Source organism: Oryzias melastigma, linkage group LG10 (genome assembly GCF_002922805.2).
Source record: "Oryzias melastigma strain HK-1 linkage group LG10, ASM292280v2, whole genome shotgun sequence".
Taxonomy (NCBI): Eukaryota; Metazoa; Chordata; class Actinopteri; order Beloniformes; family Adrianichthyidae; genus Oryzias; species Oryzias melastigma.
In genome coordinates this window covers 19,712,729-19,730,754 of record NC_050521.1, presented here as the reverse complement: position 1 = coordinate 19,730,754, position 18,026 = coordinate 19,712,729, and the positions used below count along the sequence as shown (strand labels likewise).

The 18,026-nt window shown below is 39.7% G+C and overlaps 1 protein-coding gene across 6 annotated transcripts in view; it reads right to left on the bottom strand.

The window, feature by feature from the left end:
• Positions 1-18,026, bottom strand: part of ablim3 (actin binding LIM protein family, member 3) — a 51,679-nt gene that overhangs the window by 10,488 nt on the left and 23,165 nt on the right. For 4 of the 6 annotated variants that reach the window (XM_036213802.1, XM_024283798.2, XM_024283799.2 and 1 more), the window contains exons 3-12: positions 15,520-15,703; positions 9,898-10,013; positions 8,022-8,148; positions 7,849-7,942; positions 5,966-6,053; positions 5,826-5,884; positions 5,664-5,735; positions 1,948-2,109; positions 809-838; positions 568-694 (exon numbers count right to left, since the gene is read on the bottom strand). In XM_036213802.1, the coding sequence (XP_036069695.1) occupies positions 568-694; positions 809-838; positions 1,948-2,109; positions 5,664-5,735; positions 5,826-5,884; positions 5,966-6,053; positions 7,849-7,942; positions 8,022-8,148; positions 9,898-10,013; positions 15,520-15,703 (1,059 nt within the window). The remainder of the gene's footprint in view (positions 1-567; positions 695-808; positions 839-1,947; positions 2,110-5,663; positions 5,736-5,825; positions 5,885-5,965; positions 6,054-7,848; positions 7,943-8,021; positions 8,149-9,897; positions 10,014-15,519; positions 15,704-18,026) is intronic. The other 2 variants (XM_024283801.2, XM_024283802.2) reach the window with 1 other exon arrangement.

Sequence of the window (18,026 nt, the reverse complement as noted above, 5' to 3'; positions counted from 1 at the left end):
AAGTCCTGCCGAATTGTTTTTTCATTTCCTCTCTTAGATCGTTCACAAATCTAAATACAAATTTGAATAATCCTTCAATATCAGATGATTCATTGAAAAAAATCATTCATTTGAGCAGATATTATTCTAATGGTTTCTATTTTGGCTAATATTATTTACACATGTTTAAGTGCGATTGAGCACAAAAGTCAATGGAAATTCATGTCCAGTTTAATATAATTCATAGGAATTTAAGGAAGCAGCTGTTGCATTCTGACTGCAGGCAGGACTGCTGACATTTGTACTTTGATTTGTGAATGATCTAAGAGGGAAAAACGAATACAACCAGGTAGGACATTTATAAAATAAATACTGTACACATTTCTGTAACAATTAATTAGGCTACTTTTACTATTTATGTAAAATTACTTTATATAGCTGTCAGCTTTGGCGTTCTAAACAATATACACTGGAAGCTACTCTGCACTTGACCAGCGATGTGTGACGTCACGTAAAAAGGGTCGATTATTTGCTATTTTTTACTAAAAAACAAACAAAAAAAAAGAATATCTGACTATACTTCCTCACCAGCGTAGCCAAAGTGCTGTGGAGACCGAGGCATGATGGGCGACATGCCTGGACGAGTGGACGACGGGGAATCGATGTAACCTGGACTGGAGCAATGCCGCTGCTTTGCATCCATGTTGTCATAATCCTTAAAAAACACAGAGGATGAGACACTTCAAGAGGGGGCAGGAAGTTTTCGATCAATTCCTTATAAAAGTTCGATAAAAGGAATTTGTTCAACTTGTAAGGCATAAAGGCTTACCTGAGAATAAGGGGAAAGGGTCCCTAGTGACTGCAGAACAGGTAGAAAAGAAATTCAAATATTACTTTGTCGATTGTGTTTAGATGTGGAAACAAAAAAGGAGTGCACGGTTTTAAAAAAATACCACCTGACAAGAATAAAAAATTAAAGAAAACATTATTTGCTTCTTTAAAGACCCACTCTGATGACAATTGTGCTTTTAAACATGTTTTTGTGTCTTTTTCTGAAAATAGAGGACATAAATAAAGGAAATTTAACTTAAAATTGAGTAAATTTGAGTATCTCTTTATTCAAATTGTTGTGAATCAGGAGTAGATGAAAAAATCTTATTAGAAAAAGAGCAAATTTATGACTTAGAAAATAGGATGGGTGGGCCACAAGTTCCCTGCACCACTCAGTTTGCCCAAACGCAACATTAAGCTTATCATTAATTGGAAGCGCGCATGTCACAACTGAAGCTGGAAGCTGAGTTTACGTATCTATACTTGAAGATTCCTAACCGTAACCCAGTTCCGGTGTATTTACTAGGATAAGAGCGTAAACTTTGTTCAAACTTTGTTCAGTTGAGGACTGAAGATGGAAGATGCTCTGGCGCTATCTTAAGGCCATGTTGTTTTCTACAGCCAGGTCCTCTTGCTCTCGCTTGCAGACAAATAGATCCATGTGCGCCTTTGTTTGCCTCATCCGAGTTGACTGTCCGGCTTGATAACAACAATATTGCTCGCCATTTTTATTGCTGTGTACGCTAATGGCAGAGCATGTAAACAGATTGCTCAGCTATGGATGATGGCAGGTGGGGGTGGGCTTCCTTTGCGCCATTAGTCCCGCCCATAACTCTGAGGAAAATTTCTTATGAACCACTGCCGCTCTGCAGAAACTATGTCCTAGAAAGCGACAGTTTTTTGATTTTACCAAATATATATATATAAAATCATAATTAGCAATAGATCAAAAGACGATCGGAGTGGGTCTTTAAATATTTGTACTAGCGTACACAGTAATGCACTGATATTTATATAACATAAAAACAAAGATGTCTGCTGTAAACCAGGGAGAGGTCAACTAGAGACTTAAATTTCAGGATTTACAAACAAAATATTAGTTTGTAGTTGGGCCTCGAGTGTGTAAAAAAGTAGTACCTCCCCATAGCTGTAAGTGTCTAGCCTGTCATCAGTGAAGTAACTGGGGTACTGCTGGTTTGAGGACGGTATGAGGTCTGGCTGCTGAACCTCATATATGGCCTTGACCTTTGGTAGGGCTGCTAGGTCCTTATAATCTAGGATTTCATTCTCCACTCTGGCCTGGAGAGAGGACACATACACATCCACCAAAGACTGAAACAATGACAACAAGATGCAATGGTAAATGAGAGTGAAATGCAAACTTCCCTGGTGATGTCAAATACATGAATAGGACACAACAAAAAGGGTGTTGTGCTCATGAAGTGCACGAAAATGCAAACAGACACATGCACTCTGCAGGACTTCGTAGGAGTGTGAGTAATTGACCTTCAGGAGCCCTGCATTTCTCAGAAAGAAAGCGAAGGAGGCAAAGAGAGCCAGAGAGGAGAAAGGGAGGGGGCACGGTGTGGACGACAAGCATGCTTACACCGCATTTCTCCCTCATCTATCACTTTAAACAGAAAGGTCATTGATTATGAGAGAGGAGCAAGGCTGAGCGCAGAGCGGTGACTCCTGCAAAAGCATGCAGACAACCCCTTGACATGCTAATACCACCGTCACATACAGCCGCGCTCAGCAGACTGCCAAACTGCAAGCCCAAGTGGGCTGAAATGATGGAACTGATCCAAATCTGAAGTGCGTAAAGCGACAGTCTGAGCTATCAGCATTTCTGTCCACCTGAACATGATGCACACAGATACATAAATAGACACAGATGCATGCTCATCATGATCATTAATTTAGTAATCCTCAGGGATACTTCACCAGTTTGGAGTGACTGCAGTCGTGTAAATGTGAAACAGGCTCACATGTGGAAGGAAATCTTAAAATTCACACCCTGCAGTTTTTTTTTATTTTAATTTTTTTTGTGTGTGCAGTTATTTCTGAACAAGTAGATTACAAGTTTAAACTAAAAAATACACATTATCATACAGCAAAATTTTCAAACTTGACACCAGAAAAATAAGTGATGAAGTTCAGCTAAATACTTTAATTGGTGTTTTTTTAAGTATTTTAGTGGCTTTTTTTCTGATGATGGGAGACACATATAAAGGAAATTAAGCCTAAAATAGCATTCATTCATTCATTTTCCTGACCGCTTCTTCCCTGTCGGGGTCGCGGGGGTGCCGGAGCCTAACCTGGCTACTGATGGGCGAAGGCGGGGTTCACCCTGGACAGGTCGCCAGTCTGTCGCAGGGCGCCTAAAATAGCATTTTAAATATTTCTTTATTTAAATTGAAAATAGACAATCGACTGGACGCTCCCTGATTCTCTTAAACAGACAGCTCTCAGAAACAGAGAGGGGAAGTGGGGGCGGGGTTGCTCACCACCAGCAGTCCTGCCCACATTCCAGAGGCAAATTTCTAATCAAGTATTGCTGCTCTGCAGAAACTATGTCCTAATAAATGAAACACGTTTATTGATTTTGCCTTAAAATGGCATAAATATAATTAAAAGATCACTGGGAATGCTTTCAGAATAGATAAAAAGATGATCGGAGTGGGACTTTGAAGCTTTGTTTCAAAGCAACAACTTAAATATAAAAAGTCGGAACACCAACACAATAGTTCAAAATCAAAGTTCACAACAACAGTAGTTTCTGCATTTTTATTTATTTTTTTAGCCTCCTACCAAATGTAAAAAAGCATGTTTGGAAAACTGCCTATAATGTAGCTCACTAACATATCAGAAGCTCAGGATTTGTTTTTTGATCTCCCAGGTCTACTTCAACCCAGCGATCCTCCTGGGCGTCATTAATGCAGCCCTGCTCACTTAAAGCGTCCTCTCATCTATTCACTCCTTCCTCCTAACCATGCTCTCTTCTGATCCATTGAGCCATTCCTTCTTCTATTCATTTATCCCTTGCCCATGCTCTACTCTTTCATCATTTCCTCTTTCTACCCGTCATTTCACCACTTTTATTTTTTTTTTAAAACCTTGCTCTTTGCCTGTGTGTTCTCCTCAATTGGTCCTATAATTAGAAACAGGTCAAATTCTCATTTAGAGTTCTCACCGGCAAATGAATATTCCAGCCTCTGTGGCACAGCCTTTAGCATTAAAGTCAATCATTATTTTGGCAACCAAATTCTAAATTTAGTGCTGTCTCTGTTACAGATGGATGTTGTTGGAAAAGTCAAGTGTGACGTCTCATTGTGAGCTTTTGTTTAAGTTGCTTTTCATATCTATGTTGTTGCTTTGGGACGCATGGACCTTCTTGGTCTAAGGATTGCAACTTCACTCACGTGTTGCCAACACATTCTCCCTCCCAACTTGTCACATATTGAGGTTTGGTTAAGGACCCCTCCACGCCAAAAAATCATGTTATGGGTGTCTCCAACTCATTGTTTTTTGACACGCTGGCTTCTGGACCAGAATCAAACCAATAACACGGTACCGGTACCTAAAAGCCTCATTTTCACCGAGTGGTACGGTACTGGCAGCAGTAGTACGGGACAGACCAGTTAATTCATTTCCACTCAGATAATCCTCGCTCAAACGGAACAGTTTGTTTTCACAGCGCATGTGTGGTGTCGACTTCTAGTGTGTCATTGAGTCAATGTAGTGCAACGACGAGAAAAGCAACAACAATGGAGGTCATCCAGCAGTGTCTTTTTTTTTGCTTTACTTTTTTATACATTTTGTATAACAGGAAGTTAATGTTTGAAAGAAGATTGCGGGAGGCTAAGAAGAATATGGACATAAAGAGGAAGACAGAATCGCTAGCTTAGCGCTATACTAGCGCTTTCTAATGTCGTCATCACTTTCTGACAATCAGCGGGGTGAAACAGCGACGCCACCCAAACTGTCTTGTTCTATTTTTCTGAGAACCTCAACAAATGGGGGGCCTTCAAGAGGTACGGGTCCATTTTACAAAAAAAAAAACGCTCAAAACACTGGATTGAACCGGACCATACTGTACCGGACTGCTCATTGGAAACAAGGCTTAACCCAAACCCGGGCCGGGGACACGCCTGGTATCGTGTCTGGTACCTGTTTGGGTCCTGTACCGCATCCGATACCGCATCCCGAGGGTTGCGTACCCTTGATTTTACGAACATCCAGCACGTCAAAACAACGACAAGTTGTGGACACCCAAAATGTCAAAAAGTGTCCTTAACCAAATGTCAATGTGACAACTTGTGGATGAGAATGTGTTGCTTTAGCAACTGGGACAACTGACAAATCGAAATACATTCAACATAAAATACAAATATGTATCTTTAAATCTCATTTAAAATAAAAAAAATAAATAAATTAAGGTCTTTACGATGAAGCCAAATCTGATACATTCTAAGTTTTACTTTGTTATTTTGGTGAACCTTAATGAATAATTTAGAATTTGTGCAGCAAATTGCTGTGGTTTTTATAAATGAAAATTAGTCTTAAAAGTAAAAATCATGACTTCATAATGACATAGGAGCTTTACTGTTTGTTCAGAAGTAACAACACAATCAAAACTGAGGATTGGAATTCCTTTTACTTTCTTTCCACAGTGGTACAACAGGTTCCTTCAGAATGGACAGTAAATGGAAACAGATGAACAGGCCGAGGGAAAGAGCAGCCTTTCTTATTCTTGGCGAACCGTTCGAGCTCCTGTATTGGTCGTTTTGTGTTTCTGGTTGTAGCAAATGTACCTAAAGAGTGTTTAAGTGTCTGGGTGATTGTTTACTTACACATATAACTCTGCTGGGTGAGCCTATAGACGAACCGGGAGGTGAGATGGAGGTCTCTGACAGGCGTCTGTGCTGTGGGGAAGCGGACAGAGGAAAAGTCACACACTAAGGAAATTTCACTTCTATTTCTGGAGCACATATATATACACTTTTTTGACTCACCCTGAGTCTCCTCTCTGCCCTTGCCGCCTGCTTGCATAATGGGTGCCACACCTCACACCCTGACCATCGAAAAAAAAAAGAGGAGTAAAAAAAGGGAGTCATGTGTGTTTTGTGGCTATATGTGTGTGGACAGAGTTTACCTGTCAGGTACATTTCCTCTCCTTCCTTGAACATCATGTTGCAGCGTGCGCATCGAGCGCAGGACGGATGGTAGTGTTTCCCCCCTGCCTGAGAGAAAGAACTGAAAATAAATGATCATCATCATAAAGAGGATCACAGATTGAGATCTAGTGCACAAAGCGTACCCTAACCTTGAATAGGCCATTGTCTACATGTGTTTTCCCACTGTGTATCACTTGACAACCAGTAGCCGCACAGTCTGCAGATACATTATTGGATAGCCTGTGGCTGCTGCATGCAGAAATCACATGCAACCCATTCTTCCCCCCCTGCTATAATTAGTGCATATGTCCCAGTAGGTCAGTTACACGAGGAAAAGAATGTGTATTTGAGTTACACAAAGAATGGGCTTGTTAGTGAAGGACACAATTAAATAAAAAAAGTAGATATTCCAAAAAGAGGGCACATCAAACCTACATGAGACGAAATTGATATAAGTAATGGTTCAGTTTATGGGCCTGATGTTTTCTCAATTGTCTCTGCAGGGCTGATGGCATCCTGTCATTTTTGTCTTCCCTGACACACCATTAGAGGATTTCTATTTATAGAAGCACTGCTGACAAGCAGACCTGAACTATGTCAAGCAGACACACCCAACACGCTTTAAGTGCATCGCAGAGTGCCATTTTATTAATTTCATGCTGCGCCGACTTTCCTCGCACTCCATAAAGCCGATCTTTTATGCGATGATGTGCAGGAACTAGTAATGTAGAACACTCGATTGAGTCGGAGCTTCAAAACAAAGCGCCGAGAGCTGCACGAGCATGCTCAGGTTACTGTGAAAGCAAAACCCGGAGAGGATGCAGCATTCCTCGTCTGAGCCGTTTGCTGTCTGGTCTTTTTGGCATCCGTTTAGCGGCGACCGTTACCCTTCTCTAAGGAGGAGCTCTTTCTCTGCAGATGCTTTAATGGGCTGCTAAATATGTAGCGGAAGTGATATGTGAAGTTAAATAAAAGATGACCCCCTGTCATCCACTTCCTCTCTGTCTTTAGTCTCTCCATATCAACAATTGAGCATTAAAATGACGAGATCTGGATGGGTGGAAGTAGGTGGAGCAAAAAGACATATTAGTCAAAGTTTGTAATAGGAAAAAAACAGAAAGATTTTGAGGATTATGCCTTCAGGGCTACTTAAATTTAAAGTGAGATCTATAAAAGGATGTAAATGGAAAAGAAAGAGACTGAACACACCCCCCATGTCTAAAAATAGAGCAGCGACAGTGGAACAAAGCTCTTTCCAACAGTCATTCTTACACAAAAAAAGACACAAGGACAAAGAAAGTATCTAAGCATGTTTAACTGCATTCATTCCATAAGAAAAAAACCTCCAGAGACTCAAATTTCCGAACATTTAATTAACATCTGAACTTAATCACTTCCACTGCTTTCACCTTCATTATTTTTCCCCCTACTACTAAGATAAACTCATCTCTGCAAGCAATTTACCTCCACCTGTTATTTTGACCTTTAAGGCTAACTCCTTCAATCATTTTCTTAGACTCTTTCAAAGTAAAAGCCTAAATTGGCTCTTTCTAACCATTTGTAATATGTCTCTTGCTGAAATATATTTGCCTCTTTTTTAAGCCAACTATTTCCTGTTTGTTTTTTTTTAATCATAAAATTCCTTTTTTAAGAAAAAAGAAGTGCATGCTATCTCATTGTGGTTTAATAACTTTTTATCGACTCGTAATCTTAAGTTGTTTGCTTCCTAAAGCTCAGCAAAGCAGGGAATGGCGTGCGACTGCTCCCTATCGCAATTATCTTCCAATTTGGATGGCTGCAGATCTGTGCAGATTTTGTGCAGCTAAGCCTTTGTTGGCTGCGTCTCATGCTGGTATCTCACCTCCAAAACCCGTCCGCTGATGTATCTGCTGCATCCCTCGCATTTCACCCCAAACTGTGCGTGGTAATCTGCCTCACAGTACGGCACGCCGTCTCTGCAAAGGCAGAAATACCTTCAGATTGGCGAAGCATGTCAAATCTGCATTTGAAAATATTTATGAATATATAGCTTACTTGCTGATGTACTCTCCTGTGAGGACCATGCTGCAGGTCTGACACCTAAAGCAGCTGACGTGCCACTGCTTTTCCAACGCCAGGAGAGACTGACCCTGTTTGATCTCCGCCCCGCATCCTGCACAGTCTGTTTGGAAAGTGTTTGAAAAAGAGACAAAAAGGCGACACAAGGTCAACGCTTCATTAGTTTCAATTCAGAGGATGTTTGGCTTAGCCTCACCTTTATTGACATGGTGTGCAGCGCCAATGAGCAGACCAGCAGCTCATCAGGGACTACTCTGCTTTATTAGCCAAGACAAATTTATTTTTTATTTTTTTGGAAAACTAAAGACACTTGCCGCTTTTTATTTTAGTTTAACTAAGTTTGTGAATTATTCCTCAATTTGCATTAAAATGAAAACTGCAGAATGAGGGTTTTTAGATTCAACTGAAAGTCATTTAGCTTCCCCTCAGGGACTAATATAATACATTTGATCATAAATTAAGAGTTTAACGTGATAATGTATATATTTAATATAAATAAATATATTTTTTAAATTTGTAGGTATTATTGGTGAAAACGAGCCAATTTTGTAAACTAAAAAGGAGATTGCTAAAAAAAAAATTCTAATTTACTTTTTGGAAAAGTGCAATATTGATTAAATTTAGAAATAAATTAAGTCATTTGAGCTGTCAGATGAGGCGATGTTTTTGTCTACAGCTGCAGGAAAAAATATGTGAACCCTTTGGACTGACTTGGTCTTCAGCATAAAGTGGACACACGATTGTGTTCAATAAAAGACATGAAAACATAAACTGGGGAGATTCTCTCAATTGAGATAAAAAGTAGAATAAGTTAAAATGGTTGTACAAAGAAAATTATATTAAATTAAATATTTTAATTATTAAAAACACACTTTGTTTAAATAAATGGCTACAAAAACATAGATAGTGTACTTTTCTTAACAATGACTTAGTGGCTCTTGCTTGGTTTTGGTCAGTAGAAAACTGGACCAAATTCAGCACCAAATGTTGCAGACCCCTGGTCCATGCCATACAGAAAATAAGAGTTCACATACTTTCTCTTGCAACTGCACATGTGTGTGAGACCTACACAAGATACTGCTGATTACCTCTTGTGATGCTGTCATTCCGTTTTACAAACAAACTTTCTCATATGGGATGTAGAGTAGATTTAAAGTGTACAATTGTGCTATAACTCCCAAGCATGAAGCATTTTTATATGATCATCTTCAAGAAAAGTAGGACTACAGTGAGGCTCTAAAAACCCACAGGGAAATTCGATTTCTCCAGGCTCCGTGGTTCAAAAAAGAAAACATTTTCCTATCCATCCCTGCTTTTTGCATTTCTCCCTAACTAATTATTTTGTACTTAGAAAACAGATGTCTACCTCTTCGGCCCACTGGTGCACAATCTTGGATCTGGTGAACATTTTGTAATAGAAGGCTTCGCCTTAGGTTCCTGTATTTGCACTTCAATGGAGTCTCACACAGTGAATCCTCATATGACACAGTGATGAACGTGCAGCTGGGGAGCCGTTTGCGTTTTATTCTGCTGCATAGGGGGATCTAGAAAAGACGTTTATTCACTGCTTCTCCACCATCTGTTAGGAGTCTACTGTTAGTGAGCAGCAACCTGCTGTCGGCCACTTTTACACAATCCTTTCTTAGTAAGTGTCTGACTTTTGCAACATCATAATAGTTTCTGGTTGTTTTTCTGCATGTGACCTAAGCGCAGCATTTTTACTAATTTAATGATGTGTCTGTTGAAGCTGGTGGATCAGCACTACATTTTCCAGCAACTGTTTTGACAAACACTTAATTAGCTTATTCCGCTGACTTGGACTCGTTGGATGTGAGGCTGACGCTGGACTTACGGCTGGGTCCATGGATCTTGATGGGTTCATTTTTCTTGACAAGTGTTTGGGAGCACTGCTGGCACACGCAGTCCTTTCCACTGAACGTCACTCTGTCTCCGATGGGGAAGGGTTTACTGATGGAGGAACAAAAAAAAAAAAAAACAGGTCGTAGATTAGAAGCGCGATGCGAGATGGAACAATCTGAAAGCATTCATAGAAATAACAAATGGGTGCTGGCAGTAGCGAGACCGCGCGACGGAGGCGCCGTAATCCTGCTGACACAAGCCGAACGCGGTCTGACATCCTTCATGAGGTCGAAAAAACATTTGCAAACAGTCGAGATGACGGGTTAATGGGATGTTGATTGTGGCAGGAACACCTGGCTTCTCTGTGATTAAAGAGGCGATAATGTGACGCTGCCACAAGCTTCTGAGCGGAAGCTCGGCTCTCTCAGTGAGAATGAAAACTCATTAGAGTGACTGCGTGGAGCGCATACTGATCTTAACTGCATCGTTTTTGCTTAGACCGACTGTAGAGTTCGCCCTGCCTCCTTCACCCCCAACACAGCTGTTGCCACTGGGCCTGTTTTTTTACGGCTTTAGAGCTACTTTACAATAAAACAGAGAAAACACACACATGCCGACAAGCTGCGAACACAGCAGCAACGTAATGTGTATGAAATCTAATTTCCCATTACATGATGAACTGTTTTGACTCCTTTTTTTTTAAGGAGACAGATTGATTTTTTTATGACTGCTGAAGGATGGAAGAATGAATGGGGGGCTAAAAGGCTTAGGGAAGGCTGTTTAAAAGACAGACGACAGTAATCCTTTTAGTCCCCTGCTGAGGCCCGGATCCAAAGCCAAGATCTAGAGGGAGGCTTGAGTCGACAAACATGGGTGAAAGATAGCCAGTTTTAATGCTCACAGGCAGAGTATCAAGCTGTGCAGGCTGGGGGCTGCACACGAAACCCTAGATTTACTCAAAAGACTTTGCCGAAAATGAAAAGATTGAGAAGTGGGCAGAAAGATGAGCAGGCCAGCGTTTTAAAGCACTTTAATGCCTTTAAAATAGAGTTGAAAGCCAGACATAATTGCAAAACTGTGTAAAAATGAGACGTATTTGAGTTAATTGGGAATTTCCTAAGCTTATCCATGTGGTCTGAAGGTCAGATACCCTTTTTAATTTCTACAGCAAGTCTGGTTTTCATCAGTTTAGCTGCTTTCATGGGAACATTTTACGTGATTCCAGTTTCAAAGACTTCCGCATTCAAAAATGTGTTTATAAATGTCACCATTTTGCAACTCAGAGAGTAGCTGGAGCCGTGTTTGACCTAACCTTTACCTGTGTCTTACTTTCAGTCCCTCTTGCATTGTCAGCTTTTCTTGGTGTTTAAAAATTTATTCTGTTTACATTTTTAATGCTTTTTTTTTAGCTGACCGGCAAAGTCAAGTTACTTCAAGCTTCAAGGATCTGTCTTATTACTTTGATCTTTGCTACTATTTTAAAAATAAAAAATGAAAGAAGACTAAAAAAAAAAAAAACATCTGAATAAATCTGTGCTAAACTTTAAAGAAATATTTAGAAAAATAGAATGTTAAAGAGTTCGTCAGGAATCAGGAAAAAAAAAGATGATTAAGATTTACTCCAATTATCTTTTGCACAATTATAAAGAGTTCCAAGTGCTCTAAAAATTATGTCTAATCCGTTTGTTTTCTAGTTTCTGCAGAGTTCCAGTAGTTCATTAGAAATTCACCTCTGAGTTATGGTTGGAACTGTTGGTGCAGAACCTCAACCCCCACTTCCTGTCACTTATCTGATTAAATTCTCTCCTGCTAGCTTACAGCCCCTCACACCCACAACCTAACATTAGCGGTGCAACTAAAATGGCAAGAAATATTGGCGTTATCCAATCGTAAAGTTTTGGGCCGGATTCCAACTCGGACGAGGAAAACAAAGACATACATGGATCTATCCGTCTACAAGTGGATGCATCAGAATGGAACGGAGCAGAGAGGTTGTGGCCTGCCCAACTTATTTTCTACATCACAACTGCCATGTTTGCTGCACTCTAAGGCACACTTAAAAGACTTAATTAAAACAAACAAGCAAGAAAAACAACTATTTGCCTTATGTTCTGGAGCGCCTTACGTAAGGGATAATAACCTTTGAAGTGTGCATTATTAGAAATTAAGGCACGGCATGGAAGCCTGAACCGTCCGTCGCAAAGTAAAGTGCATTCATTTCTAATAATGCATACTTTGAAGGGCATTATCCTGCTTATACCACGGTTACTTACAAAAGAAATAAATATTCAACCGATATTTAGTACTTTATTCTTGTTATTTCTTCAGTTTAGATGTTTTTTTTTTCACTAAAAGTGGACTACTTGATACGTGATGCGGCCATTGAACCAACATCGACCTCGACTGCAGAGGTAAAAGAAAGCGATATAAATATAGGGATCATCAGGATAGGTTTAGAGAGAAAGTTCACCTTTTACCTCTTGTTTTTGTCCAGATGAGGACGCATAACACATTTTAAAGAAGCCTGCGCAGTGATATAGAACATTTGGGCTATATGACCAGAACTTCATTTTTAGGTGTGCATTATCACTGTGGATTATCACTTTTTAGTCCACTCCCAGCAGCCAATCAGAAAATAAAACAATAAAAAATAAAAATAAATAAATAATATAGTAAAGGATCATCTTTATATAAGGATTTAGATTTTGCTTACTCACATTGATGCGATTTAGAGAGAAACACAAAATGTCAAAATGTTTTTCTGGGTGTTTTTGTGAATACACCACCAGAGCTAACATGTAGTTTTTTTTGTTTTTTTGTTTTGTTTTTTTCAAGTGTTAGTAATGTGAGAATGTGAGTGTGTTATTGTAAGAGATCAAACAGGCTTAGAAAATTTCCAATGACATATTTTGTCTGCTTCTCATTCACAATGATCTGAATAAAGAAATACTCAAAATGCAATTTTTAGCTTATTTTCTATTATATATGTCCTCTATCCTCAATAAAAATGCCATAAGAACATGTCAAAAACACACAAAATAAAACCTATAATTTTCATTATAGTGGATCTTTAAAGGAATAAAATAAAAAAAAACAAAAAACTGTATAAACAATGACGCAGATGGAGCAGCAAGCAATCCAAACAAAGAGCTGTCTGTCCCAGAAGCAACTCGCTGTCTTTCCCGGTTTCCTCTGCACACACTGACAACAGCCTGTCAACACCAAGGCTGCTCCATTGACTGTCACTGGTCAGTTGATGTTCCGCTCAGCTGCTGGGGCGTGATCACCAATGTCAAGTAAATACAAGAGACAAACGGCACTCGCCTGGAGCGACCCAAGGAACGATCAATCTTCAGGAAAACTTACCACCCATCAAAACAAACCAGGTCAAAGAAAACAAAGGAGACAGATAATCCATGAAATCATGCCGGTGCACCGATGAAGCAAACACACAGGATGGGCTTTTATCTTGAATGAAACACACGCAACTTAAAAGCAACAAAGAGAGAAATAGTAAAAAAAAGGAGTATAGAAGCCTTGAGTAGTGTGGAGTTGTACAGAAGGCTTCTGCTATATCTGACAAATCCCGTTCCCTCCTCACCCGAGCTGAACAAGTCAATGATCTGAGCAGTCTGACACATATCAATCAGAAACAGACGTATTTTCTGATTTTTTTTTTTATTTTTTTTATTTCAACTCAAAGTTTAAACTTTGATCTCCATGGTCATGAGACCATAAGCAGGGTCCCCTCATGTAGCTCTTCTGGAGTGCTTTAACAATCCTTCCTCTGTTCCACAGCTCTTCTTCTTCGAAGGAATTTCCCCAAAAAAGGCAGCTCCCAGAATAGATGCAGAACAGCAAAGATAAAGAAGTCAAGTGATGCGCACAAGACACACTCTTTTTCCATGTATGAAGAAGCACAAAAATAAAATTGCACTTCGAAAAAAACGACTACTCCTTAATAGCACAAAAATGATGCATCAGAATAGAAAAACCTGTTTATAAACTGCTTTATTTATTTATTTATTATTATTTCTCCTTGGCGTCCATATCTGCTGTTTTTTGATTGCTTTTTTTTTCCCCATCCACTTTAGATGTTGTGCTCTGTAGCTTGTTTTTATGCTGAGGTTGTTCATGTCGGCTGCGAGGAAACACAAAAGCAAATGACAAACAGCAAAGCTGATACAGTTATTATTAAAAACAACAGAGAAAATACAAAAATAAATCACTAAACCAAGGCCGAATCCAAATTCCTTCCCTACCCCTACGACTCCTCCCTACCCCTTCAATTGCAGAGGTATTTAAAGTGGTAAAATAGTTTTTTAAGGGGCAACCCTCGGGTGTTCTGGGTCACGCTGTACCGCAGAGGAGAAACACCTTTCTTCTAGTGGGTGCGCTCTGAAGCACAGAAATTTAGATTTAAATGTAAGAAATAATTCTTTGTTATCGGATGACATTTCTTAAGTTATAAAACCGATGTTGCTATGTATTTCCGAGTGCTAGGAGCTTCACGCTAACTTAGCTGAGTGGGAGTAACGTCCGAATTTGAAGATACAATTTTTCAACAGCTTTACACTTGAAGGGTTAAATATAGAGGTAGGGCGAAGCCATAGGGGAAGAATTCAGATCCGTTCCAATACTTTCTACAGACATTCAATCAGGACTGGTGGTTTATTAGCTTAATTTTCTTGTTTTTTGGATTTTTAAGTTTATGCTATGTATTTTTGTGTTGTGTTTGAAGCTAAGGACACACTGGCCTCGGTAATGGGTTTCCAAGCAGCCTATGTAAATGCATGTAAAATGCACATTACGGGCTTCTGAGTTCAAAACTCACGCATTTAGAAGTTTCCACAGCTTTTTTTGGGCTCATGATACAAAACAAACAGCAATTGAATACGCATTAAAGGTTAAACCAGGTTGAACTTTGACCAATCAGGGACTTCGATTTGGTATTGGCGTATAAAAAGTATCCCCTTTTAATTCACAAAGAGCCAACTGTTTGAAAATCAACCATGAAGGAGAAACTAATAATAGTGTTTTATACCCGTCTGGAAGTGTATGACACCAAGTCTTTCATCAGAATGGAGTGGAGAAGGAAAAGACTTTGGCAAGGTTTGTGAGATTTGCACTTCTTCAAATAACCAAACCAAACCTGTGTTGAACATCCACAAGTAAACTGTGGAAAAAGAAAAAGAAGAAGCCCCTCTCTGCTTGTCCAGTGTGGTTATACAGAAGTTAGCGCATTCATGAGTGTGAGTCACATGCTTGGTGTGCCTGTAGCCTAATACTTTAGTTTTCTGTCTTAGCCTTTCTCCAGTGCCGTGTGCACACAGCCCTTCACTTAATCATATCAAGAGATTGCAAGACTCCTTGGAACTAATTATTAACACGGAACAGTCACACCCCATTTTTACAAACAAACAGTAAGAATCAAATGATTAAGGAATGACACCATACACAGCAATCCGAGTCGGATCAGATGGTTTGCTGACGAGTTGCAAACATCATTCCTAGGAAACATGATAGCATAACAAGAAATAACATTTCCACAGGTTTTTAGCCCAGCCAGACCCATTTATCTACATTTGTGTGAGTTGTGTGGATGACTGCGGACCTGCACACGCTGCAGACGAAGCACTTGGGGTGGTACGTGCGTCCAAGAGCGGAGACCACCTCTCCTGTGATGAAGCTGTCGCAGCGGTCACAGCGAGTGCCGTACAAACGCTGGTAGTCTGCAGTACAGATGTACTCGCCCTTCTTCTGGAAGAAGCCGGATCGCGCCAGATCACAGTTACACACTGTGGAGGAAAGAAAATGACGTTGGGACAGTGTTTACACAAAGCCATAAATGCTATTTTGACTTCATAAGCTTTTGTTCTTGTTTGTTTTAGGTGACTTCACACATGTCTGCCACAGAAGTGTCTCAGTTCCAGACTGTGGTGAGCCAAACTCCTCGAATGGGAATATAACGACATAAGCAGTGGAAAAGTCATTTTCTAAGGAGACAAAACAGCAAACCACATCAAAATAGTGCATATAATCTCATAAGATCCAACAAGGAAGTCATAGAAGTAACTGACATGTGTTGTGTTTGTTTTGTTTGTTGTGTAGACCACATATGCTACAACTCTTTGCTTCCTGACAGGGATTTCAAGTGGATGAAACACTATAGCTGGGAGGCACTTTCCCAAATGTGTGTGGTTTCTGGTATCATTTTCCAGTCTTTGTGGTTCACCAAGAAAAGTTGGCAATTATCAACCCTCTGACTAAAAAAAAGAAATAATGAAAGCCTGTCAATGATTTGGATGGAAGTGGAAAAACCTAATCTTCCTTATGCCTGTTTTTTGACCAAATCCTGACCTTCATCTTTCCCCTTACCCTCATCCTAACCCAGTCATTTGCAACCTAAGAGGAAAAATCCTGACTCTTATGTAGATTTGGCTTTGGGATTTTATTTCATATGTAGGGAAAAAAAAAACACAGCAAAGCTATGGCGATTCAATTGATGACTTCTCCAAATTTCTATCTGATTTTGCATCTTTGGAACGTAATAAATCAAATTCAATCCACAGAAGAACCACCCTGTAAATCCCCGACACCAAAGGTTTCTGCTGCCAAACAGCACTACTTATTTGCATCTATGTCCCAATCAATCATAACTGCTGGAAGTGCACTCTATTATAAGGCTTGGTTTGATGTATAACTAAGAGATCCAGAAAGTCAAATACTTCTGAAAATACAACTCAAATATGTTTTCCAAATAAATAGAAAAACACTGCAATCTTCACCTAATTCAAAACTAGATACCAGAGGACAAAGGACAACCGTGTTCAATGGGAAGTAGTTCAATCAGTTAAAAAATGTTTTAAAACCTTGAGCAAATCTTTGTTGTCTGCAGGCACAGCCCTCTTTTTGGGCCACCCTCAATGGCTGTCATTATTGCATTTTTTTTTAACCCCATAAGATTTCTGACCTTTTTGCCACAGTGGGGGGTGGGGGGTGTTGCTCGCTTTGTCAAAAACTCATTTTATACTTAGTACTATAGGTGCAAATTTTAAGGGGGCGTTGTTCAAAAAAACAAAAAGGATCTTGGGTAAGTTTTACTTCTGCAATTCTAGAACAACAAAACAGCAAACAACATATTTCCCCACAGAAATCGGAAATGATTTAAATTCAATCAAAGGTAGAATTTGAAAAAGTAGCAGCCTCATGTCATCCCTAATGCTAATGAATGACATCCTGCTGCAGAAATGAAACAGACTTGAGCTTCTGCATCGGGCTACTTGGCTCCCCGGAGCAACTGGCATTTAGTGGTTACTGGCAGGCGGAGAGTTCAGACACAAACGTGCACATAAACCCTTCAAAGGGGCTCGTTTAATCTCAAGCTGTTTATGAGCGGATTGTATTGACTTAATAGTGTAGTAAAAGATCAGTGGGGCCTCACTTAAAAACAAAACAATCTCAGCTCCCTCAGGAGGACGGAATAACATAAATCCATCCCTGATGAGGTGGCACAGTGCACAGGCGGAGATGGCAAGATGAAATGAGACAATGTGTACAGAGAGAGGCATGATCATGGATCTTTATCATGTTGACAGCTCAGTGTAGGAAGGAAAAGTAGCGGATTTCTGGTGAAATCTGTCTATCAAAGGTTCTGAGTGTACTGGAAGAGCCACAATTTTTTTTAAATCAGTGCTCAAAAATGCCACCCACCTCCATGCATTATTAATCATGCAATTTAGGACTCTTACCGGATACTTAAATCATAGCTTTCCAATGCATTTATGGATAATGGGAAGAAAGAGCAGATATTTCAGCATGTATAGAGCTTTAATGCTGTGATTTACCAAAAATGTCCTCAAATTATCTGAATCACAAATATCTTTAGATTTCTTTTTCTCTCTCTCAAAAACATTTCTTTTTCAGTCCAGATTTGAATCTAGAATCTCCTCAACCATGCCTTGTATTCAATAGCATATGGATACCCCAAACCCCTGGCAGCCTTCTAGATCTGCTCAGACTGGATTGGATAAGCTGCGTGGATCGCTCACCTGTTGTCTAATCAGTTTTCTTCTAACTGGACGATTGGCTGGATGTGTTTTATAGGACATCCTCCCTTTG